The sequence below is a fragment of the Camelus dromedarius genome, chromosome 24 (assembly GCF_036321535.1).
Source record: "Camelus dromedarius isolate mCamDro1 chromosome 24, mCamDro1.pat, whole genome shotgun sequence".
Taxonomy (NCBI): Eukaryota; Metazoa; Chordata; class Mammalia; order Artiodactyla; family Camelidae; genus Camelus; species Camelus dromedarius.
In genome coordinates, this window is record NC_087459.1 from 8018873 (window position 1) to 8043017 (window position 24145).

At 54.7% G+C, this 24145-nt stretch overlaps 4 protein-coding genes and 1 long non-coding RNA gene across 12 annotated transcripts in view; 2 read left to right on the forward strand and 3 right to left on the reverse strand.

The window, feature by feature from the left end:
• Nucleotides 1-8161, reverse strand: part of UNKL (unk like zinc finger) — a 41366-nt gene extending 33205 nt beyond the window's left edge. For 7 of the 8 annotated variants that reach the window (XM_031447798.2, XM_064478302.1, XM_064478304.1 and 4 more), the window contains exons 1-2: nucleotides 8049-8161; nucleotides 6489-6698 (exon numbers count right to left, since the gene is read on the reverse strand). In XM_031447798.2, coding sequence (XP_031303658.2) covers nucleotides 6489-6698; nucleotides 8049-8125 — 287 coding nt within the window. In that variant the 5' untranslated portion in view covers nucleotides 8126-8161. The remainder of the gene's footprint in view (nucleotides 1-6488; nucleotides 6699-8048) is intronic. The other variant, XM_064478305.1, reaches the window with a different exon arrangement.
• On the forward strand, nucleotides 6496-7710 carry LOC135319179 (uncharacterized). Its single transcript, XR_010377634.1, has 3 exons — nucleotides 6496-6623; nucleotides 6858-6922; nucleotides 7210-7710. It is a non-coding gene; the product is annotated as an uncharacterized LOC135319179 (long non-coding RNA).
• A 3018-nt stretch (nucleotides 8162-11179) lies between the features above and the next one.
• Nucleotides 11180-12196, reverse strand: LOC105099749 (ubiquinol-cytochrome c reductase complex assembly factor 4). Its single transcript, XM_010992639.3, has 2 exons — nucleotides 12105-12196; nucleotides 11180-12028 (listed from the first exon to the last, which is right to left on the reverse strand). Exons 1-2 carry the CDS (start codon nucleotides 12134-12136, stop codon nucleotides 11653-11655), a joined length of 408 nt encoding a protein of 135 aa, XP_010990941.1. The 5' UTR covers nucleotides 12137-12196; the 3' UTR covers nucleotides 11180-11652.
• A 9277-nt stretch (nucleotides 12197-21473) lies between these two features.
• On the forward strand, nucleotides 21474-22289 carry PERCC1 (proline and glutamate rich with coiled coil 1). Its single transcript, XM_031447841.2, has one exon. The coding sequence runs from the start codon at nucleotides 21474-21476 to the stop codon at nucleotides 22287-22289; it is 816 nt and encodes a 271-aa protein (XP_031303701.1).
• A 92-nt stretch (nucleotides 22290-22381) lies between these two features.
• On the reverse strand, nucleotides 22382-23898 carry LOC135319181 (coiled-coil domain-containing protein 154-like). Its single transcript, XM_064478308.1, has 3 exons — nucleotides 23782-23898; nucleotides 23251-23438; nucleotides 22382-23131 (listed from the first exon to the last, which is right to left on the reverse strand). The coding sequence occupies exons 1-3, from the start codon at nucleotides 23851-23853 to the stop codon at nucleotides 23005-23007; spliced, it is 387 nt and encodes a 128-aa protein (XP_064334378.1). The 5' UTR covers nucleotides 23854-23898; the 3' UTR covers nucleotides 22382-23004.
• Between the last annotated feature and the right edge of the window lie 247 nt (nucleotides 23899-24145).

A 24145-nucleotide genomic window follows, 5' to 3' on the forward strand; every position in this document is an offset into this window, starting at 1 on the left:
GGAGTTATTGTTTCACAGGGACAGAGTTTCAGTTTGAAGATGGAAAAGTTCCGGAGGTGGATGGTGGTGATGGCTGCACAACAATGTGAATGGACTCAACGCCACTAAACTGTACACTTAAAAAAGCCAGGCTAAGAGATTTAATGTTATGTATGTTTCACTACAATAAAAAATACAATGATGTAAGCTAATAGGAAAGCGGCCATTTCACAAAAACATAGTTTCAATCCTCAGAAATACTCATGCATCTACTGTAAGGTAAGCAAAACACATTTCAGGGTCTGAGGAAAGAGGGACCAGCAGAGCTAAGCTGAGGCAGGGTCTGCAGGTTTATCTGGGGAGCCCACCCACAGAGCTGCACCAGGGCAGGACCACATGGCCCTAATCATCGCAGGCGCACCAGCTGCAGGGGTGGCAGAGGCTGCGCCCCCACAGCTCCAGGGAGTGGATGCAGTGGAAGCCTCGGCTCTCTCGTTTTCTAATGTTCCCCAGTGGTCCCTCAGGTCAGCTCTAAGCATCGTTTTGTTTCCTTGCCAGTACCATCACCATGGCAACCAGAGCCTGGCCAAGGTCTCCCCTCTCCCCAGCACCTAGCACCGAACGGGGACTAACATTTCACTCAGGGCATGTCACCTCCCGCTTATTACACAACTTAAGAGCATGAGCTGAGCTTAAAATACTGGAGAAGATTTAATGAAAAGAAAATGACTTCACCTAAGAATGTCTAAGAGACAAAAGGGAAAACCTCAGAACACAGTGGCAGAGCCTGGACCCTCCTCGGGGTGGGGAAGAGGCTGGCGGAACCCCAGGGGTCAGCCAACAGAGCGGGCAGATGCTTCCTTGCCCCAGGAGTTCACTCATCCATCCCCAGGGCCACCGTGTAGCTGACTGGTGGAGTCACTGACAGCCCTGCAGCACCTGTAATGTGACCAAGTGTGACTCAGCTCTGCAGCTCGCCAAATTCAAGGTGGCACCTGTGGTTCCCAAACCCACCCACCACAAGTGGTGACCCAAAGAGCAGAATTCAAACAGGCCTCCATGGGATGATGTGATCCAGGAGCACATGCCAGACACAGGCCTGGAACCACGAAACCAAGAGGTGGCGCAGAGAGGAACTTGCCGGGGGCTCAAGCCTGCCACCTGTCTCCAGGAGAACCCGAAATTGTCCCTCTCCCTCCCGCTATTCACTCAAAACAGAAGTGGACCCACAAACTCAGACCCACTATGCATCAACACTGGTTAAGCCAGGCCAGAGCAGGATGGAACCACCTGGAAGTTCTGCTAACCCCAGGCTGTCTGATCCCGCTCGTCCCGGCAGGAACCTTGGATCTTATCTGCGGCAAAGTTCCCAGGTGATGATGTTGCTGCTGGTCTGGGGCTGCAACAGGAGAATCACTGGGCTTGGAGAGACCCTCAAGTACGTGACTCTCTCCTGGTCCTCCAGGAGCTCAGGCACAGGAGGGGACCAGAATATAGCACACAAGTAACTGAGATGCAAACTGACTGGAACCGAGCAGCCTCACTCAAGTTCAGAAAATGAGTGGCAACAGAAAGACGGGAGAAGGAAAGACAATTGTGGGGAGCAGGGGCACGGGAGTGGGGAAGGCAAAAAGGTGGGGCTAGTGGGGAAAAGTCTGAATGTCCCCCTCTCTTGGACACTCAGGGTCAGGGGCTATCAGCTCACCCTGTGTTGACCACGCCCACCCATTCAGGCTGGTGCCCCTCAGCCTCTGGCTTCCAAGGGCTGCCCTGGGCTCCTGAGACAGGTCAGTGACCCCTCATTAGTCCCTAACATGGACCATCAGCCCAGCAACAAGTACACCTCCCTCCTCTGCACCCACAAAGCTGTCACTCTCTCCAAGGAATCTGTCTCTCTGCAGAGGCCGTCTCCCCACTGGCTTCCAAGGAGCACCAGAGCTCCCTGTGCTGGATGCTTCCTCCAGGTCACCTCCTCAGTCCCCTGCCCGTGTCACTGAAAGCAGGAGGGACTGAAGTGCTGCAGTCAGCGTTGGTCAGTCTCTTACAGCTCCAACATAGACACCTGATTGTAATTTCCTTAAGTAGGACAACTTGTAAACCAAAAAGTGTGTGTCTTCTAATCTGTAAATAGCCCCTTGACTTCTAAATATTATGCTCTGATGTTCCAGACCTGCCCTGGCTTTCTCCTTACCCCAAAAGCCCAAGCAGAGTTCACGCATAAGATCAGTTGAAACAACAACAGTTTATAACCCTCCTGAAATGAATGCATTTTCAACTAGGTCTTAGGGTCTAGGACACCCAGCTTTTTAAAATTAAACATTGCAAGAGCATCTCTCAACAGACAAGTCAGGCTAAGGATGAGTATGACACAGCCAGCACACCAAGCCTCGGAGGTGTAGAAAAGTTTCTGTAAGTCAGCAAGCTCCCACAGTGCCCAGATTCGTGGCTGGAAGGCCCCTCAACTCACACATCGTCCACCCAGGCGACAAGGGGCCCGTGCCCCCAGGTGCCCCATATGCAGTGAGGAGGGAGGGGCCTGTAGGGAGAAGCACCAGGCTGCCAGGTGAAACCATGGTAGGGAGCCCTACAAACAGTAAGGCAGAACTCTAGAGCCAACCTGGGAAGCTACAGCACACTAATGCAGCAGGACGGTTTCTTACTAAAACCAAGAAAATCTATAAAATGTGATCTGGAGGACCACCCCCAGGGACTGCCTGCCTAGGGCAGAAGGAAGGTTATCAGAAAAGAGGAAGGTTACTTTCTACAAGATACAGTTAAGGACTGCTTGAACTGTCTTCCAATGGAAACATTCCCAGGGAGAGGCCCCTCAGACTCCTGCGGGAGCCTTTTCTTTTTATGCGTCTGACCTTCACGCACAGGGGTCTCCTGGAGGAGAGAGGTACCAACCACACCTAGGTTCTCTGTGTGAAAACCAGCCCTGATGATCTGCGGCCGTAGGCAAGCAGGACCAGACGGGAGGCCGGGGCGGTCCACACCCTGTGCCCAGCTCAGAGAGGCTTTCAGGATGTGACTGGACCCCAAGAAACCTCCGACCAATTGGCGCTTTCCTCCAAGCCCCAGCCTAAGAAATACCTGAGACCGATCTACGTGGGTGGGAACACCGACCCAGTGGGGCTGGGCCTGACCCCAAGTTCGGAGGCGGCGCCTGCTCTGCCAGCTCGTTCTGGGCCGACTCGCTCTGGGTGGACTACAGACTGCGCGCTGCGAGCAGCGGACCCAGACGATCCCGCCAAGCAGTGGGGAGACCAGTTCCCACGGGGGCGGGGCGGCGAGCACGTGACCCGGAAGGCCAATCGCAGCACGCGCAGGGGAGGGGGCGTGTCAGCCAGAACAAAGGGCGAAGCGAGAGGGAGAACCTCGGGGCTCGAGCGTAGAGGGGCCCTCCCGGCCACAGGGTGCCCGCCCTGCGGGGGTGACAGTGGGGGGTGACGGCAGGGGAGGGGCCAAGGAAGGCGGGGTGACAGAGAGGAGGGGGGGTGACTGCCCGAGGAGAAAGGGGATGACAGCGGGGGACTACCCATAGGTGATAGCTGGAGTAGGTGGCGGTGACTGTGGGGGAGGCGGTCACTGGGAGGAGAATGACAGTGAGAAGGGAAGGATGACTGACCACTCGCCAATGAAAAGGGGTGACAACGGGGGTGTGAGAAGGGGAGGAGAGTGACTGCTCACCAATGAAAGAGGGTGACAGCAGGGGAGGGGGCCACAGGAGGAGGGGTGACAGCAAGGGGGGGGGAAATGACTGCATGCCTAGAAAAGGAGTTGACATCAGGTGTGCCAACCCTCTTGGGGGTCCCATCCTCTCCTGCCTACCACTCAGCCCCACAGTGCCCCCATCAAGCTCTGAGAACAACCTTGGATGCTTATATCACCTGACACTGCCTGAAGGGTCTTTGCTCTTTGACATATATTCATGATTTAAAACAAAAGGTTGGTAGTAAATATGCCTCAAATAGACATTTCAAGAACCAATGAACTGAAATAAAAGGAAGGCCTTTTCCTTGCTCTGAAAGGTAGTATCTATTTACAGATTCCATGGCAACCCTGCCTGGGCCAGAATATGTAATTCAACAGAATGAACTCTGGGAAAGTCCATTCTGGTGGAACGAGGGGTAATTATTAAGGAAAGATTCCCAGGGGAGACATGTGGCCTGTCAAACACTTTCTATGGGGCTGAAGCAATTCACCTCATGGGCTCAATAAAAGTCACAAACAAAATCTTTAGAAAAACATGTGTATTTCCATACTATGTGTACATGTACACAGGATGCATCCAAAATAGTATCAACCATTGTAGTCCCACTCTTCTTCTAAATGACAACCTACATGCTATGTAGGTTACATGTTAATATTTTCATAGTAAGTAACTGCAATATTACTGAATCAATATTTGAGCCCAGCTTAAAATGACCATCCACAGGTAGGTGTTCATTGCAGCACTTTTCATCCAATGGGAACTGGACCCCACCCTTATGCCCAGCAATGGGACTGAATCAATAACAGGACATCCAGACTCCAGAACCCAAAATAGCTTTTAAAACATGCTTTCTTGGGGGTAGGGGAATAAGCTTAGTGGTAGAGTGCCTGCTTAGCATGCATGACATCCTGGGTTCAACCCCCAGCACCTTCATTAAAAAAAACAAGACGAAGAAGAAGAAGGCAGAGGAGGGGGAGGAGGGGGAGGAGGAGGAGGAGGAGGAGGAGGAGGAGGAGGAGGAGGAGGAGGAGGAGGAGGAGGAGAAGGAGAAGGAGAAGGAGAAGGAGAAGAAGAAGAAGAAGAAGAAGAAGAAGAAGAAGAAGAAGAAGAAGAAGAAGAAGAAGAAGAAGAAGAAGAAGAAGAAGAAGAAGAAGAAGAAGAAGAAAGAAGAAGAAGAAAGAAGAAGAAGAAGAAGAAGAAGAAGAAGAAGAAGAAGAAGAAGAAGAAGAAGAAGAAGGAGAAGAAGAAGGAGAAGGAGAAGGAGAAGGAGAAGGAGAAGGAGAAGGAGAAGAAGAAGAAGAAGAAAGAAAAAAAAGAGTAAAACATGCTTTCTTTTCATGTATTAAAAGCATCACCAGTTAGCCCCCTATCCTGGACTCTGGAATGGGGTCAGACATGCTGGGTGACTGGATCCCTGCACCAGGGTCTCAGCAGTGGCCTCCTGGGGGCAACTCTAAGGACTTAGGGTCCAGAGAAGTGACTGACATGGCCAAGGGAAATGAGGGAACAGAGGCCAGGTCTCCACTAGACAAAAACAGCTCTCTTCTAAAGACTCGCTTGCAGGGAACAGCAGCTCAAGAAGCAGTTAAATAATGCATTTTTAAAATTTCACAGAAGTCTAACACCATCTTAACCCAAGTGGAGCTGGCTATGTTATTTCCCCAGGCTTCAGGCTGCCTTAACAACAATCCTATTTAACTATCTGGTGTTCAACTAAACACCTTTCAGGAAGTGCATAAAGCTTATAAGATGATCACCATACATCCAAGGTTTACTCCCAGGCCTAAGCATTTTTGAAAACTGATGAACAAACTGACATGTCTCCCCGTGTAGCAGGGTGAAAGCTGTCTTCAGAAGGGACCAGGGGGTGTGGGGTACAGCTCAGTGGTAGAGTGTGTGCTTAGTATGCATGAAGTCCTGAGTTCAATCCCCAGGACCTTCAACAACAACAAAAAGTAAAAAGGGACCATACCTGGAGGACTGCCTCCCTTCAGAAGGTCAGGGGATAGAGGCTACAAGAACTCCCCCAAGACAGGCCCCAATCAGGACAGAAGAACGAGCTGCTCTTTCCAGACGGTCCTAGGGCACAGCCATGCCACCTCACCTCCAGGTGGGAATGGACACCCCACCCCCAAAACGTCCCACAGCAAAAAGCAAAACCTCTCACTACCAATGTCTGCTGGTTACATGAGTATACAATTGGGCTTGTACTTTCCCTGTTTTCCCATTCGATGTATTTCAAAATAAAGACATCTGTTCATAACACCATCAGGAAATTTGTTAAAAAAAAAAAAAAACCTTGATTTCTTAAACTTTAAAAGTGCTACACAAGTGACAGTCTGCAAATAACTTTCCTATCAATTTTTTAAAAATTAAACACATAAACAGCAAGAAAGGAAACATTCCAGATATATTTGCACAATGTTAGCAAACATCCTAACAAGCTCTCTGACCAAAAAACAACCGACAGCTACAAAATGGTTCTAAACTCAAAAAGTGTACCTCATAAGGGCTGGTTCTAAGGCAGGAAATTTAGAGAACTATGTGGCAATCAAAAGTGGGAAGTGAAGCAAAATCAGTTTGCACCATGCCAGGGTTATCCATCTCCTGCACATAGTTCTTCCCGCACTGGTCAAAAACTAGGGAAATGTCCCACCAAAACCAGTGGTCTTGGAAAAACTTCAGAGTGCAGAGAGGACCCTGCAGGTGCCCGGTGCTGAAAAGCCCAAGTCCGCCGCCCACCCAGGTATGGGGGCCGGCGCTGCGCCCCACGCGCACACGCGCGCACACTCACTCGTCGCCGTCAGGGCACACGCCGCTGGCCTCGTCGTACTTGGAGCAGTACACGTCCGGGCTGTAGTTAAATGTGCCGTCGCGCCTGCGAAGCGGTCTACGCCGACGCTGATTTAGGAAATGCCAATGGAAACAGGTAAATGGCCTGTGCTGGGTGCACTTGTGCTGCACAAACAGGGAGCACTGCTCTGTCCTAAACTCCTTTAGATACCTAAAAAGACAAACAGACAGCGTTGGGGTCGCTTCTGCTGCCACCGCCGCCGGCGGGCGGCCTGGGGACTCGTGAGCAGGGGTCGGACCCTGAGCGCCCGAGGGCCCTGACCCCAGGCGTGATCCCCAACTCTGCCTCCCCCTCCGCCCATTTGCCCAGGCTCATTCCTCGGATCTCAGGCACGATTCCCCATCCCCAATCCCAGGAGAGCCGTTCGACCCCAGGTTGGCCCCATCTTCTATTACAGGCATGGTCCCCAACCCCAGATGCAACCCCTCTATCCCCGATCCCAGGAGCGACCTCGGACCCCAGGCGCAGCCCCCCATCTCCAATCCCAGACATAATCTCCCACCCCAGGCGCAGCCCCCGTCCCTGATCCCAGTCAATGTCCCCCACCCCAGGCGCAGCCAATACCTGACCCCAGGTATGACCCCGACCCCAGGCGCAGACCCCCATCCCGATCTCAGGCATAGTCCCCGACCTCAGGTACGACCCCTCTTTCTGAGTTCAGACACCTTCCACCCCGCCAAGCCCAGACGCGTTCCTCGGATCCTAGGCATGGTTTGCCAATCCCCGGCGCGGTCCCCAGCCCCAGAAGTGACCCCGCAAAACCCAGGTGCGTACTCCTGACCCCAGGCTCAGACCCTGTATCTCCAAGCTCAGGCGTGACACCCACTCCGACTCCGGACGATCCCAGGCAGCCGCCCCTCCAGAGCCCAGACGAGTTTCTGGACCTCAGGCGCGATCCCCCTGACCCCACGCGCAGTACCCCCATCTAGACCACAGACGCGATCCCCCAACTTCAGTTGCGATACTGCGACTCCAGGTGTGCCCCAGCCCACAAACCCCGGTACCATCTCCGACCCCAGGCTGAGGCAGCCCGAGTCCAGATGGCCGCCCTCCCCCCGAGTCCAGGTGCTGTCACCCATCGCTGACCACAGGCGCATTCTCGGCCGCCCCCGACCCACGACTCCAGGCGCTGTTCCCCGATCCCCATCCAGGCGCGTGGATCCCCCCCCACCCCTGGCGCGTTCCCCAGCCCCCAAGCCCAGGTGCCACCCCAGACCCTGGGCGCCGCCTCCTGACTTCAGGAGGAGGAAGCCCAGTAGGATAGTGGCCCCCCGCCCAGACCCTAGGCGCGGCGTGGAGGTTGGGGTGCGGACAGGCCAGGGGGACTGCAGGTGAGAGGAGGGGTGGGGGAACGGGCGGGGGGCGGTGCGGAGCCCCAGGCCGCACCCGGCGGCGGCTCCCAGGCCCAGGGGCGGGGGGACGCGGGCGCGCGGGCCGGGGGCGCGCTGGGCCGCCCTCCGCCACGCCCCCGCCCCAACCGCGGCCGACCAGGGCACTGACCTGTAGTGGGTCGGCTTCTCGGTCTGCGGGGGGGACCCGCTCAGCGCCGCCGCCGCCGCTTTCGAAACCGACGGCATTTTCAGTCAAAACAATGCAGCGCGCATGCGCCGCGCGGGCCCGCCCCCGCCCCTCCGGATCTCCCCCCGCACGGAGCCCACCCGCGCCCCCCGCCCGGACGACCACGCCCTCCGTCCACGCCACGCCCTCCGACCACGCCCCCATCCGACACCAGGCGCAGTGGGCGGCCCCGGGAGCCTCCCGGTACCCCGCGTCTAGCGGAGACCCACGAGAACCCCAGACCCCGCCAAACTCCGAGCCCGCCGCCTTGGAGCGGGTAGCCCTATCCATGCGGGCCTCCCCCGCCTCCCAAGTTCACAGCCCATCGTGCACTTGGTCGGCCCCCAGCCCGGCTGCCACCTTCACCCCACCACTGCTGCCCCTCGCGCTCTGCACGCCCTGACAGCGCGCTGCGCGACTCCTAAGTGGAGTTAGCAATGGAGCCCACAGGTCCCGTGGAGAGACTGCGCCCAGGCTACTCACCCTCGCCTTTTCTCGTTCATCGACTCTGACCCCTGGGCTGGGTGCTGAGACCGCAAAGAATGGCTCCAGTTGCTTAGGGCTGGGTGTGGGAGAGTTGAGAGGAAAGGGGGCCTGACTGCTTATGGGTACGGGGTTTCTTTCAAGACTAAAAATTAGACTGTAGTAATGGTTACCCCCTGTGAGTATACCAAATATTTTCAATTGTATACTTTAAGTGGGTGAATTGAATAATACGTGAACTGCATATCAATAAAGCTGATTTTTAAAAATCCAAGAGGCTCGCAGTCAAGGGGCACATACACACCCTTATTACGCACCCCACCACCAGTTACCAACAGAGTTAACAGAGTGTGGGAACTCAGGGAGGCAGGCAGCAGCTGCCACGCACCACCCTCACTTCCATCAAGGCCAGGAGTACATTATTTTGTAAACATGTATCATAAGAGACATTCTTTTAAATGTTAAATGTTAGTAATTTTTTATGCAAATTGAAACAAGGAAGAGCCTATAAAGCAGGCAGACTTGTTCTGAACTGCAACCTGCAGCAAGTGCAGGTGACCTGCAGCAAGACAAGCCCTTGAAGGCAAGTGTGGCTGGGAGGGTGAACAGGAAAATTTTATGGAAAATAATTTGTTCCATTTCTAGAAACTGACCTAAAATAAAAATCAGATTCAGACCAAAATTTATGTACAAAGATAATTATCAGTTATTCAGCAAAAACTTAAAAGAGCACCTAATAGAGAATAACAATGTTTCCTGAGAATTGTGACATGAAAAAATGCTACTTAAGTGAGAAAACATAGCAAGATGTAACAGCTCCATACATTCGTTCCAAAGTATGTATCTTATTTTTTTTTAAATAAAGTAACACAGTAAAATAACAAAAACTATCACTTGCTGGTGGGATGAATGACCTTCTTCTCATGTTCACATATTCTAAATGAGTTACTACCTCTAAAAACAGTACATTTAAACCTGGAAATTAAAATGGCAAGAAATCAACAACATAGCATTTTTTAAAGAAAATCAAGCAGGAGAATGAGGCAGGACCCAGGAATTATTTGGAGGAGGAATAAACAGATCTTTTAGACTGCCAGGATGCAAGGAATGAGAAGGAAGTCTAGGATAATTTCAAGGTCCCAGTTGGGAGGGATACAGAACAAAGAAACAGGTTTAGGGAGAGATTAATTCTGTTTTGGACCTAAGGAGTTTGAGGAACTTGTAAAATCTAGAAAGATGTACTGAGAGCCACCTTAAGCTCAAAAAAGGAAGTTGGGGGCTCAAGATAAAGAAATGTAGGGATATTTGCTGTAGAGGTGGGAGTCAAGATACCCACTGATCCTCCTCACCCAAAAGGCATCTTCCTTGAAGAGATCAAAGAGAAGTGTGATAGGCTGTAAAGGTTTAGTGTGATTTTTTTCGTGTTTTTTAAGAATGTTCTTAAAAGGCTAGGGTAATACCCAAACATTTAAAATAACACTAGGGTTCTCATTTTATGTGTTTTATTTTGGGGTAAGTGGGAGGAACACATGGCACTGCCAGAACCTTCCAGCTCAGCAGCTTAAAAGATGTGAGACAATCTATCTAGGTAACTACTTCCTTGGGTTTTTTTTAAACAATTTTTTCCTCTTTCCCAGCAAAGAGTTCACAGTGGTTACCTCTAGGTGCTGGGATTATTAGTGTTTCTGATTCTCTTCCTTTGATTTATGACAGTGTCTAACTTTTCCCGGTAAATCATATTGCTTTTGTCATATGAGAATTAATTAAATTTTAATTAATTAAATTTCATTTTAATTAAAATGAAAGTTCTTCTCACTAGTTCTGACTTTTTATTCTTGCAAGAGCTAGTGAGAGTAACTAAGGGTTCCGATTTGAATGACTGTTGCTCATACAAATGGTTCATGACCAAACAGGTCACAACCATGCCAGGCCAGAGAAAGGATGTCTTAGTCCTTTGCTCAGTGAGCAAAGATGTAGCTGAGCCATGATTAGATCAATCTTTCCAAATCTTGGTCTCTACATCTTTAAAAACTGAATATACTTGTCTCAGCCCCCACCTCCTTGACAAGCACAATTTATCAAGGCAGGACAGACAGAGCAAAGAGGCCTTGTGCAAAGCCAGTACACTGCCATGTAGGCACTGGTCTTCAAACATCTGAGTAAGAAAATTTTTCAATGACCTTTGGCACCAAAGACATGCCAAGACAAGATAAAAACCTCCCACTAGAAGCTTTAGTGAATAAAATCTCCCCTTTATGCATTTTGCATTTAATTCAGGATTAAGGTTTCCTACTGAGTAGTACCTGAAAAAATATCATTTAGATACCCAAAATATTGCCTATAATTTGTCAGTAGAAATACTTATCTATTTTATTCTACTCAGAAAGTTGTTGCCTTGTTAAAAAATAAAAATTTATAGAGAGCTGAGAAAGTTCATTATTTCTAGTATTGTTTGATAATGACAATTTACATTTAGGTTTCTTTCCTCAGTTCCTATTTTGGAAAAATAAAAGAAAAATAAAATGAAAAGACTACAAGGCTCCCCTTTTTCAATGAAATGCCAAAAAAGAAAAGAAAAAAAATTGGCTTAATTCCACATTACCAAATGAAAATTTATTGTCAATCTGTTAGTTTGTAAGAGTCACATCAATTTATAGACATCACAGTACACTATAAAATGCAAAGTTTGACTCTTCTTACAGTTATTCTGCCTCAGAAAGCCATCGACCTGCAAAGTGGATTACACTGAATTACAAGTGTCACCAAAATTGCTTTGGAAACATGATAATGTTATACAAAGACACCACAAATCCAACAGTACACGCTGCAAACAAAACCTTTTCTATGGACCGGAAGTCTTTTGGAGGTACTTGACGGCCATCAAGAATCAGGTAAGGAGCTGTTCCGATCTGCTGACATTCTGCTCTGCCTACAACAGGACTGCGTAGCCAGGCGCACCATTCAAGTCCTTCAGTCTAGGGATGCGTATAACCAGGTCAGAAACGCTCAAACGCGACGTCAAAGCCTAAGGGCAGATGCCTGTTCCCTCGCTGCTGGCGCCCCATTAAGTTCTCGCCCCGTGGGCCACCGGAGTTCCAGACTCCTCAGAACCATCGCTGGACTCTGGCACCTCTTCTAACAATATCTGTCTTAACCACCCGTCCGCGCTGGTCTCCTGCCTAAGGAAGCACCAGATGACTAGAGCCATGAGAGACAAGCCGAAGGGCAGCACTTTCCACCAGGGCCTCTGGTGCTTCTTGCCCAGGGAGTGCTCCACCGTCCAACGGAACGGGCTGGCTTTGCTGGAGGAAAATTGAACGGGGCGGTTAGAGTCGTCCTCTTCCTCGCCCTCAACCGCGGGCTGGCCTCCAGCCCGGCCACCGGGCGGTGGATGCAGGCTTCGGGAAGCCCCACTCACAAGCCTCAGCGCCCAGACCGCCCTGGAAGAGAGACAGCAGTGAGCGCGCCCGCCTATCGCTCCCGCCCTAAGTCCCGCGGAGACCGCGCTAAGCTCACCGGGCCGTGGGCACACACAGGACACAGTTCATCACGACCCCGGCTCCGCACTCGGCGCCGCAGCGCACAGAGTTTGCGTCACTTCCGTCGCTTGAAACAGGAAGCCAGGCGCCGTTCTGGCCTCTGCTCACGACTACAGAACGTGGGCCCACTCGCGCAACGGAAATGACGCAATTCTCCGGGGGCCTCTTCCGTCGCAGGCCCTCCCGCCTCCTCCCGGGCTGGCCGGGTGGGCATGCCGGGAAATGTAGTTCACCTCAAGCTGGAAGAGGAACGAGTCGCGCCACCCGTCTGGGCTTGAAGCCTGCGGGCATGGAGGAACTACTGGCGTAGTCTATCCGAGGAGCTCGCTTTAGAGTGGGTCTCCCCATCGGCCAGGCACGCCTGAGATCGGCGCCTGGGGCCCACACCTTGCACTGCTCCTGCCGTGCAGGCGCAGCCCCTGGAAAACTCCTCCCCATCGCCATGCATCGAAGTTTTGCTTTCTTCATTGGACTTTTCAGCCACAGGGACATCTTGCTACCTGCCGCACAGTGGCGGGCCCTCACCCAGCCCTTATGAAGGAGAATTAATAAAATGGCGGCACTTAGGCTAACAGATTGTTTATTGTTATGCTTGCTCTTAAACTGGCCAACTAACCTGACTGGTTTCTGTTCTCAACTCCAGGTCCATTGTTAAAATGAAGCTATTAATTTTACTGTCTCTGCTTTATTCCAGTAATCGAAAGCAATAATCATACTTGGTTTCTGAGTTGTTCTCCAGGGAGAAGGTTATGGGACTGTAACCTTACAAAATAGCCCGAATTACCAAGAAAAGGATGCCACGGCACTTACAAGGTAGAGATCGAAAGAGTGACAATCACTATCCTCTATAGAATTGGTCACCTGTAGACACCATGACAGCACTCTGAGTCATGAGAAAAAAATAATTCTGTTGATATTGATGCTTTATTGTTTAAACTATGGCTATATAATCACCCTACCCCATCCCCAAGATGGGTTCACAGTTTTGAAGGCGGTAGCCTGCTTTCAGTCCCCTTTGCCCAGCAAAGTAATAAAGCTATTTCTTTTCTTCTATACTCTAAGACCATGTCTTTGAGCATCAATTCGTCTTGTCAGGGACATGGCCGATCTTTCGGCAACACTGGAGCTTTCCATTGCTCTGTGCTGCGCCAGAACAGCAGCGTCTACACAAACCGTCCTCCCAGACAGGCATTTCCCTGTACTGCTTAGCCACAAGGCTTCAATCCTTCACCCACTGCAGCAGGGCTGCCCAGGGCTCTCACCAAGAAACCTGCAGGCACTCGGTCACATCTCCCTCTCCAGGCCAGTGGAACCACGTGTGCAGGGCTTAGCATGCCATCTTTGTGCATGGAAGCTGCAGCATATGCTTGTGGAACCTTCCAGTCCACCTTCAGGAGTCAGGCCTCCGGGTCTCCCTCAGGCAGTCCTGGGGCTCACTGTCTACCCAGTTCCCCAGTTAGGTTCATAGGGAAGCTGTTGGAGCCTTCTGCTTTCAAGGCAAACTGGCCCTGGCTGTGCTGAGCCGTCATGTCTGAAGACCACTTAGGAGCGCCCAGGCATCATCATGATGTGTTGGGGTGGGGGGTGGGGAGACTTGGTGACAGATCACAAGGCCACCTCGTGAACTGGGTCGATTGAAAAAAAAAAGCACAACCTGAAGAGTTGTGAGCTAAGTTTCATTTGGGGCAAAATAAGAACTGTAGCCTGGGAGACAGCCTCTCGGGGTAGCTCTGAGGAACTTCTCCAAAAAGGTAGAGGGGAGATCAGTATATATGAGATTTTAGTGAAGGGGGTACAAGCAATCAAGTACATATTTTGGCAGAAAGTTGTTGCTAGTCACAGAAAGGTTACTGCTAGTTCTGAGGAGTGGGTGTCCCCGTTAATTATTTTAATGCTTTTCTAAGTATGAGAAGATGCAAGAAATTGGGTTCATAAAATTTTCTCCTGAAAATATCTAACTATCTATAGGACTGTTCTGCCAGTTTTTCCCAGAGCACAGAATGCCTCCTTCCTGAAAGGAGTTCAGGGTGTGTTGAAGGTCAGTGACTACGGTGGCTAGTGATTTAACCCTTGAAGAGGCAGATGGCAAGTGACAATTTTTACTTGGCAACTGGAATGTTCTACCTCCCTAGTTCAGCATCTTTGCCTCTGGAACATCTCCTGAGCCTGCTTTCTGGCAGGAGAAGCACCAGCCTCGGGACAAAGTTCTTCACCCCCAGGAACTCTAGAGACACAAGAGCAAGGGTGATGGGCTGGAGGTGTTCCTAGCTCGGCAACATCTGGGAGATCTCCTCACCCCGGGAAGCCCGATCCTGAACGTCTGGTAGCGGCTCAGCTCCAGACTCAGGACTGTGTTCAGAGCTGCTGTGTCAACAGAGGCACCTGTGTGCCCACATCCTCCTCATTGGGCCCCGCCCCAGCTGTTCCACCCTAGAACTCCACCCAGAATCACTGCCAAAGCAATTCAACCACAGGGAACCCCAGGAGTACCTGCTGTGGGCAGGAGGAGGGGGCTTGAAAAGGGGGGAGGATGAGCCAGAATCATTCTGCTGTGCAACCTGTAGGGCTTCCTGGAGGAGGTAGAGATCAAAGATCCCTGAGATAAAGCATGGAGCTGCTGACGGTGGCTGATGCAGCCACCTGGTTGCTATGTTTTAGAGTATCTGGGCACAAGCTCACTTGGGAGAGCAGAAGGGGCACAGAGCTGGGGGGCAGGGGCTGGGGCTTCAGCCCTGGGCAGGGTGGCCTCCAAAGGGCCACCAACCCACCTCGGTCTCAATGACTGCCTTGGACAGGGACAGAAATAAGACACCTTGGATGGGCACTTAACCCCTGGAGCCTGCACTGCCTCAGCTGTAAGACAGGTGTTTTGCATCCTTTGAGGACTGGTGCTATGCCCAAGAGGTCTTTGGCAAGTCCCTAGGACAGCTGTTAAGATTGAAAACATGATGGTGTGGAAATGGCCTTCCATCTTAAGGCAGTGGAGGGCACCTTTACTGTCCCCAGGTTCCTAGGGATGCTCTAAGGCTGGAGTCTGGGAGGAACCGCACATGCTCACAACAAAGAATCAGCAAATCCACGTGTCCAAAGGACCCCTCCTTGGTTCTCAACTCCTGCTGCTACTAGTCTTCATTCTAGGTAAGTGCACGATGCAAAGGACACAGGTCCTGTAGAGTCTGAAGAGGCCAGCAGGCCCTAATCTCTGGGCTCTGGCCTGGTGTCAGATCTGGGCTCTCCCATAGGACATAATTTCAGAGAATGTCAGTGTTGGACCAGGCCATACTGTGACCACGATGGCTCAGGACAAACAAGACCCCCATAATCAGATCCAAACGGAGACAAAACATGGACACGGCCCAAACCTCAAAAAGACCAAATACCCCTGTCTTGGCTGATGGGAGGGACCTGGTCCTTTACCAGCCGTGGCTGGGGCTTTGCCTAGTCTGCCCTCCTAGACGACATGTATTAAGATGCTATCCTGGGCTGAATGATGTCCCCCCAAATTCACATCCCCCCAAATACTCATTGCATAACTTTATTTGGAAATAGGGTCTTTATGGATGTAATTAGTTAAAATGATGTCAAACTGGATAGGGTGGACCCTAATCCAGTGATTGGTGTGCTTATAAGTGGAGAAGAGGCCCAGAGACACACAGGGGAGAAGCCTTGTGAAAAGGCAGGCAGAGGCTGGCATGATACAACCACCAACCAAGGAGCGCTGAGGATTGCCGGCTATGCCTCTCTCTAGGAGAAAGGCCTGGAAAAGATTCTCCCCTAGAGCCTTCATGGTTTCAGATCTCTGGTCTCCAGAACTGTAAGAAATTAACTTTCTGTTGTTTTAAACTCCCCGTGAGTGGTGCTTGGCTGCGGCAGCCCCAGGAGACTAGTTCAACGCCCAGTCAGTCATCCTGCTCTGGACAGCAGGCACCCAGAGCAGGGCCCTCACCCAGCACTGAGCCCTTTCTAATGTCTGACCCCTGAGACACCCACGTCCAGTGCTATGAATTCTCCTTTGCTTAAACCCACCTTGTTCCAAGACACGTGTATCCCGGGGAATCTTGGCCGGAGGGCAACAACAGCCCCAAAGGCTGTGGTTTACTTGACTCTCCGATGCGATGGAGCCTAGAGTGGGAAAGCCATCACCAGATGCGTCTGGGGCCCCCCTCCCTGACCCCAGCAAGTCTCAGCAGGGTGCTGGGTGACAGATGCCCCGCACTGCCAGCGATGCCTGCTCTTGTCCAAGTCCCCCTTCCTCCTCCTTCTCCTCCCTTCTCTCCCTCCTCCACCTCCTCCCCATCAGGGGTATAAACCAACACCTTAGCCTTCATTATCTCAAAGCACACAGAGAAACCTCACACGAGGCCTAATGTCCCACTAATGGGCGGGAGGCTGCCGCCCTTGTGTGCCCGATGGCAGGAGTAATTTACTGTAGCGCCACTTGAGAGCTGACATATTGGAGCTATTGATTTTCCCTGAGGAAGATCAATAAGGGATGCATGGCGACAGGCAGGTCCCCCACATTTGGAAGGGCAGAGTCTTTCTCCTGGGGACCGAGGCCTGACAGCAGGGGTGGGGGCTGGTGCGGGAGGGTAGGCACAGACCTCTGAAGGCCCCTCGAGGCCCACAATGGGAGGCCAGCTGGGACAAGATGCTGGGGCATCTGCTCTGGCCCCAAGCCTGGCAGCCTGAGTGCCTTGGCCCCTGGCCCCACCCAGGGGCCCCATGGGCGCAGGAGGCTTGGGACACCCAGGCCACTCGGCCTGGCCCTGGCTGGCCACACAACACCAGGCTGGACATATTTGGGCAGTGATTCTGGGATAGTGTGTCTCTCCACCAACCAGGGGTCTCCTCAGGCTGCCATACCCTAACCCAGCACTCTGGAGGCTCCAGGGGTGAATCCCTTTGTTTTTGAGATTCTAGAGGCCACTATGTTCCTTGGCTTGAGGCCCCTTCCACCTACAAAGCCAACAGTTACCCTCTGCTTCTGTCCCCACCTCCCCACAACTGGACCCTCCTGCCTCCCTCTGGGAGACATGCCCATGGGATAGCCCAGGACCATCTCTTGTCTTAGAGTCCTTACCTCAGTCACCTCCGCTGGGTCACTTTGCCAAGTGAGATGACATGAAGTGATTCCCAGGGGTTAGGGTGTGGACCTCTTTGGGGATGTCACTCAACTGACCACAGGGGTGCCATCTGCTCGTGACCTGGATCCTTTCCAGGCTGTCCACTGTGCTGGAACACCTCCCCTTCCCCTAGTGTGGCCAGGTGAGAACTTGTTCCTGTGAGTGCTTGCAAACCACCTCCTCCAGGAAGCCCCCTCTGGCCACACAGGCTGGGGCCTTCTGGATGGCAAGGCTGCATCTCACTTTCCTCAGCCCAGCCCCCAGGCCCAGCCAGGGGCCCAGCACAGGTGAGAGCAGAAGATTGACCCAAATGCCCTCCTGGGGCCTCCACCCAGATTGCATTTCCCTCCAACCCCTTCGGCCCCACCCTCAAGGGGCTGAGCAAGGCAGGGCAGACCCCAGCCCAGCCTGTCTCCAGCTCCCTCCAGGTCCTGGCCCTGGCCGTTCCTGATAGCACTGCAGCTACAACTGGGCAGCTGCTGGGGTCCAGCCCTTGGTCGTGGGTGGGTCCTGGTGGGTGCTCCCTGGGCCAGCAGGAGGCAGGGGCCATACGTGGGCAGAGAGGGAGCCTAGGGGGTCCCAGCAGCCTGGGGAACCACCAGAGACCCTGACCCCCGCCTTCCTCAGTTCTTGGCTGACATCTTGGTTGTGCTGAGTCAGAGGGAGGCTGGCCATGGCTGGGGCAGGGCTAACCCACAGCCAGGACCTGATAACCGTGTCATCGGACCCCAGCATCTCATGGCAGAACTGTGGCCATGCCTGAGGTCAGTTTCTGGGGAACAGATAAATTTGAACTGGATTCACGAGACTGATCCCGGCCAGGACTCACTCTGGGGCGTGGTGAAGGGGTTGCATTGATCGGTTGTAACCATCAGCCATAAGGAGACCTGGCATGTCACACAACCATGGAGCTGGCATCCTGCCCCTCTCCCTGCAGCCTTACCCAGGGGCCTGCCATGGCTCTGCCCTCTGCCACCCCTCTCTCTGGTCCTGCTCCAGGCAAATAACGTGGCTGTGAGATACCAGCAGCTTGGAAGACCCACTTGTGGCAGATTATCAGCCTGGACAGGAGTAGATCCCACTCCTGGGGTAGAACTTTTCCTCTCCTGTCACTCCATCAAAGCCAGGTGTCCTGACTACAGGTGTTGGGTCCTGCAGATGCCTGAGAAGTCACTGGCAGCACTCAGCAGGGGCAGACCTGCCCGGCAGCCCCCACTTGCAGGAAGGGCCTGGGTCTGCCTACATCCCTTGTGTAATCAGATGTCTCTGGGTGGGAGAGGAGCCGTACCCTCCAAAGGGGGCAGTGGAACCTGGAGCTGTAGGGGAAGGACCCAGTGAGGGGTAAGATGGCATCTGTGACCCTCCTGGCCTCCTGGACAGGTGAGCCCCCACAGCTGGAAGGCAGATCTGGGACCATGAGTGACCATGGGGCACAGGGGCAGGGCACAAATTGGGAGGGAGCTGCTGTCCTGTCCCCCACAAGCAGTGGTGGCTTTGGGAGTTCCCCAAGCTGGCACCAAGGGTGGTGGGAGCAATAGACACATCTGGTGACTGATGAGGTGGCATAGTGTCCCCAAAACTCATGTCCTTATGTGGAAGCAGGGTCATTGCAGGTGTGACTGAGTTAAGATGAGGTCAGACAGTTCTGGGGTGGGCCCTCAATACAAGGACAAGTGTTCTCAAAAGAAGAGGGAAACTTGGACACAGACACCCACGGGGGATCGGTCGCGTGACGATGGAGGCAGAGATTGGAGAGTCGCAGCTGCAAGTCCAGGGAGTGCCAAGGACCTCAGGGGACACCAGAGGCCAGGAGAGAGGCAAGAGGAGGGTTGCCCTCTAGAGCCTCTGGAGGGTGCCAACCCTGATGGCACCTCGGTTTTGGACTTCTAGTTCCTGGAACCTGGAAAGAATCCCTGTCTGTTGTTCTCAGCCACCCAGTTTGTGTTGATTGGTTAGGTGGCCCTGGGACACTCATGCAGCAGCACTAGCAGAGGAGCTGGGCCTCTAGAAGGACAGGGTTGGCTGGGTGGCAGGCTTCCTGGGGTCCTGCTCATGGTGTGGTGTCAGTTGGAACCCGCCTGGGAGGTGCAGTGAAGACACCTCCAGGCTGGTTCCGTGCAGCTCAGGGCAGGGGGAAGAGGGAAGGGGAAAGGGGGCTACTGAGCCCCTCAGATGAAGGTACAGGAACCAAACAAAGGAACCAGAGAAGGGAGGTGCCATCTCAGTCTGGACAGTGAGGATGAAGCCCTGGGACAGCGGGAGGAGGGGTTCAACCAGGCTTGTTGCAAAAGCACCTACAGCTCTGGACCAGTGGGAAGGGGCAGGAGGGGGCTGGGCAGGGGCTCCAGGGGCCCCACGTGCCTAATAAGCCCACTGCCTAGGCCCTGGCTGGTGGTCCCAGGCCCTCCCTGGCCTTTCCAGGTCCTGCTGCTGGCCCAGAGCCCCCTTCACCTGGAGTGCTGCAGAAGCAGGATGTCCTCTAGAGAAGGCTACTCCAGAAGTCAAAATAGCATGAAATTTAATTTTCCGCCTATTTGACAAGGCTTGGTCCGGGCCCCAATCAGCAGTGGAGATAAGGGTCCTCGGGGCCCGGGTGGGAGCCAGCTGGGCGAGCGGCAAACACTCCACGGTCCCCAGGCAGGCTGAGGCTCCCCCCGCGGGTCTCTGGTTGCCGGGCGCTAAAGCAAACGGGCTTTATTTGTCCAGTCTGCGATGACAATGCCGTCACCAAATATTTGCCAGCCCGGGCAGGCCGCGGAGCTGGGCTATAAATGCTTGAGTCCAGGTGGAGGTGGGCCTGCCCAGCGGGAGCTGCAGGCCTCGGCAGGTAGGATCCAGGCTGGGTGGCGGGTGGGGAGGGAGCTGGCGGTGGAAGTCTGGCCTCTGGCCTCCTCCTCCCTCCTTGGAAGGCTGTGGGCTCCCTTGCCCAGGTGGTCTTTGGGGACCAACCACCCACTGGGAGGGGTCATCAGCGGGGCTGAGCAGGGCTGGGCTTCAGGACAAGCATGGGCCAGGGGAAGAGGGGCACCTGAGTCTTGGCACACAAGCAGCCATGCCCAGAGCCCAGAGCCCAAAGCTAGGGTCACGAGACACCCCAGCAGGGAAGAGGGGACCAGAACTGTGAGCAAGACCCAGAGCAGGACAGCAGGGAGGAGCGGGAGGCCGGCACAGCTCCCATGACTCCCAGCAACGCCTGTGGACTCCCCCGCCCCTCCCCCGAGACAAGGTGCTGTTTTCTGGCCAACTGGGAGCCCTCTCTCACTCTCTGAACCACCTTCCCTTTCTTCCTCCCCCTGCCCAGGGCTCTGACCAGGAGGCCTCCCTGCTGTTGGGGTGGGGGTAGGGGGCTCCCAACCAAGGGGAGAGCCAGTCCCACCCTGTCAGGCACCTCCTCAAATCCCACCCCTCCCCAGTCCTGCCAGCCCCAGGCCTTCCTTCAGCACTGCCAGCTGACCCGCCTGAGTGCCCAGGCCAGGGACACTCACTCCCCTAACAGGGAACCCACAGTAACCTGGGACAGTGGCTGCATTTACTAGAATTAGAAGGGACGGAGAAATGGCTCACCTTCATGGCCCCCTGAAGCCTCCAAAGTCCCCAAAGCTGCAAGGGACAGAGTGTCCCGGTCAAAGTAGCCAAGCCCAGTTCCTGGACTCAGTGTGGGCACCTCAGGAACTCTTACAACCGCAGACACTCGTAGGGGGTGGGCCAAGGGAACCCCCCTGTCTCGCCTGGCACCTGGACAGAACCACATCAGCATGTTTATCAAGAGCCACAGCATCCCTGAGCTGGGATGAGGGCTCTGCTGTCCAGGGCCTCAGACCCACTTGCACCCCATCCCCTGAACCGGCTCCCTTCTTGCTTCCCTGCTTCTCTCTCCAGGGACTTCTCTCTCCCCGAGTCATGATTCTATCAGCATTGACTTGTCACTCACCCTCGCAGCAGGACAAGATGCACTCCTTGTCTGGCCGGTGACTGCAGCCTCCACCCTGCAGGCTACCCACTGCTCCTGCCATGTCCACCCGCCTGTGGTATCTACCACTTTTGGTCTCTCTCTCAATGTCACCTGCCTCTGAGCTCAGCCCTCTCCCCAAGCAAAAAGGGCCCCACAAGCTGTTCCCCTAGGAGGGCTGTGGGCCCTGACCACTAACCTGTCCCCTCTCTGCCCCCCTCCCCAGCCAGTGCCTGCTGCCCCAGAGGCCCCAGGAGGTGGGGACGTGGAGGAGATGGCTGCAGGTGTGATCCGGCCTCTCTGTGACTTTCGGCTGTCTCTGCCGTCCCACGGACCCTTCCTGCCCTCAGACCCGGAGCCCCCAGACACTTCTGAGGAGGAGGAAGAAGGGGAGGAAGAGGAGGAGGATGGGGAGGAGGAACTGGAGGTCGAGGGGCCAGAGGGCCACGGCCCAGCCTCCCGGAGCTCAGGCTGGGCCCCAGAAGTGGGCCCTCTGGATCCAAGCTGCCCGGAGACACCACTGCAGCTGCTTCGGTTCTCTGAGCTCATCAGCGGCGACATCCAGCGGTACTTTGGCCGCAAGGACAGAGGGCAGGACGCAGACGCCTGTGACATCTACACTGACAGCCACCTGGCTGGCAGCTCGGCCAGAGAGCTCCCCTGCGCTGACCTGGTGTACCCAGCCCAGGGTGCTTCCCTAGAAGATGACGAAGCCACCGAGCCTGGGGTCTGCTCACCCAGGGGCCCCGAGGGGCAGCCACATGGGCCAGGGATCGGTGGGGATGGGGCGCAGCCACTGGGGCCCCTGGCTGAGCTTTTCGATTACGGGCTGCGACAGTACTCAGGACCCAGGGCACCTGCCAGCCACCGCCTGAGGCTGGAGCGCAAGTATGGCCACATCACCCCCATGACCCAGAGGAAGCTCCCTCCATCCTTCTGGAAGGAGCCGGCGCCCAGCCCCCTGGGCCTGCTGCACCCTGGCATGCCTGACTTCAGTGACCTGCTGGCCAGCTGGTCAGCTGAGGCTGGCCCCGAGCTGCTGGGTGGCGGGGCCCAGGCCCTGGAGGGGGTGCAGCTGGCTGAGGCCTAGCGATCAAGCAAGGGTCAGTGAGGGTGAGCCAAGGGTAACAAGGGTCTGGACTCTCCTTATCACTGTCCTGAAAGGAGACCTCGGGGACCTCCAGCCAGGGCAGCCACCAGCAGGACAAGCTGGCTCAGGTCGGGAGTCCCCAGGCCAGGGCAGGGAATGGGCATGGGCCTTCCAGGATCTATGCCCACAGGAGGGGAGGATGGGGTAGGAGCTGTTGTGGTCCCTCAGAGGCAGTGGGCTCATGGGGTCCACATGCTGTGTGAGCCGCATTCCCCTCTAGACCAGCCTGGGAGATTCCAGTCAGTGGCAAGGGCACCCTTCCACATGGCCCACCCACCCGGCTGGTCCCAGGGCTGCCCCTCCTCCTGGCAATGTCTGCAGCTGGTGGCAGGGCCAGTGGCCCTGAGAGGCTGAGAGTTTCCTGGAGGGTCAGGGAGAGGGGGCAGGTCTGAGTGCGCAAACGAATGCACTGTTTGCTCCTAGATGAAGGCAGAAGAGCCGCTTCCTCTGGGGGTCTGGTTCCAAGTGGGTCTCTGGCCACCGTGCCTGTGGACAGAAGGCCCTGGGGGGAGCGGCCGGGCCTGGGGCTCAGCTGGCTTGGGCGGGAGCAGGGGTTCTGGGAGTCCAGGAAAGGGGCCTCTTGGTCACTCTCCTGCCTGGGACCTCCTGACTCCCTGGGAGAGAACTCTGGACACTGATGGGCACAAGGGCATGTTTATTTTGGGGAAAGGGGTAGGGATGAGAGCCGATGGGCAGGCTTCTGGCCGAGGGGCTTCTCCAAGACCACTCTGGGCCTCCGCCGGGCCACCAGGTTCATGAGGACAGCCTTCCACTGAAGCCACCTGCCCAGAGACATGGCTCACAGCCCCGGACCCCGCCTCCGCCCACTGCCCTCAGGGCCTCCCCCAGCCCTGAACCTGGACCTGGAGGGGTCTCCAGCAGGTGGCTCCCCACTGCCCACCTCACGGCCTGATACATGCCCCAGCAGTTCACTGGGACCACCTCGCCAGGGCCCACGTCCTTGATGAAGAACTGCTGCCTCACCAGGGACATGAGGACCCTCTTGCTGCCCAGTGTCAGGGCCCAGGGGCCCTCCTCACTCCACAGGCGCATCATGCTCTCCCGCAGTGTGGCCATCTCCTCCATGCGCTGTGGACGTAGGGGCATTGGGGTTGCCGTGGTGGCCAGGGCCGGGGGTGGGAGTTGACACAGGAATGCAGGAATAGGACCAGAGTGGGGGTGGGACAGCGAACGAGATTTATCTCTTTCTGGGCAAATCCAGGCCTTATCTGCTGGGAAACACTGCAGGGGCCAAACATGCAGACAGGCAGACCAAAAAGCTAGGAGGTGGCCAAGCTGGGGGTGGGGGCGAGGGGAGCTGGGAGTCAGGCTCCACATGGAGAAAGGTGGCCCACCTGGAGGGCCTGGGAGACTCCAGAGCCTCGAGGGTGGGGGTGGGGGTGCGAAGGCCAGGTCAGGGGCCGCCTCTCACCAGTTTGGTTTCTGTATTAAACTTGAGGTTCTGGATGGTCTTATTATCCTGGATGCTGTTTTCCAATTTCATTATTTGGTTCTGAAACTAAACACAGTCCCCACTTCGTGGGCACAGATGCAGGGAGTCTGCAGACCTGAAGGCGGCCCCTGCCTCAATCACTTGGGGTAGAAATGGGCCTCCAACATGCGGGTCCTCGCCTCTCGGTAAATGACAAGGCGGGATCCAGCCAGAGTTCAGGGCTGCTCCTTTCATAGTGACTGTTGACGCACTGCAGTGTCTGGGGCTCCAGACAGGCGCTCCCACTTGGTACTTCCAGAGGTTGAGACGTGAGAGCCACCCAGCAGGATGACTGGTTCCTTGA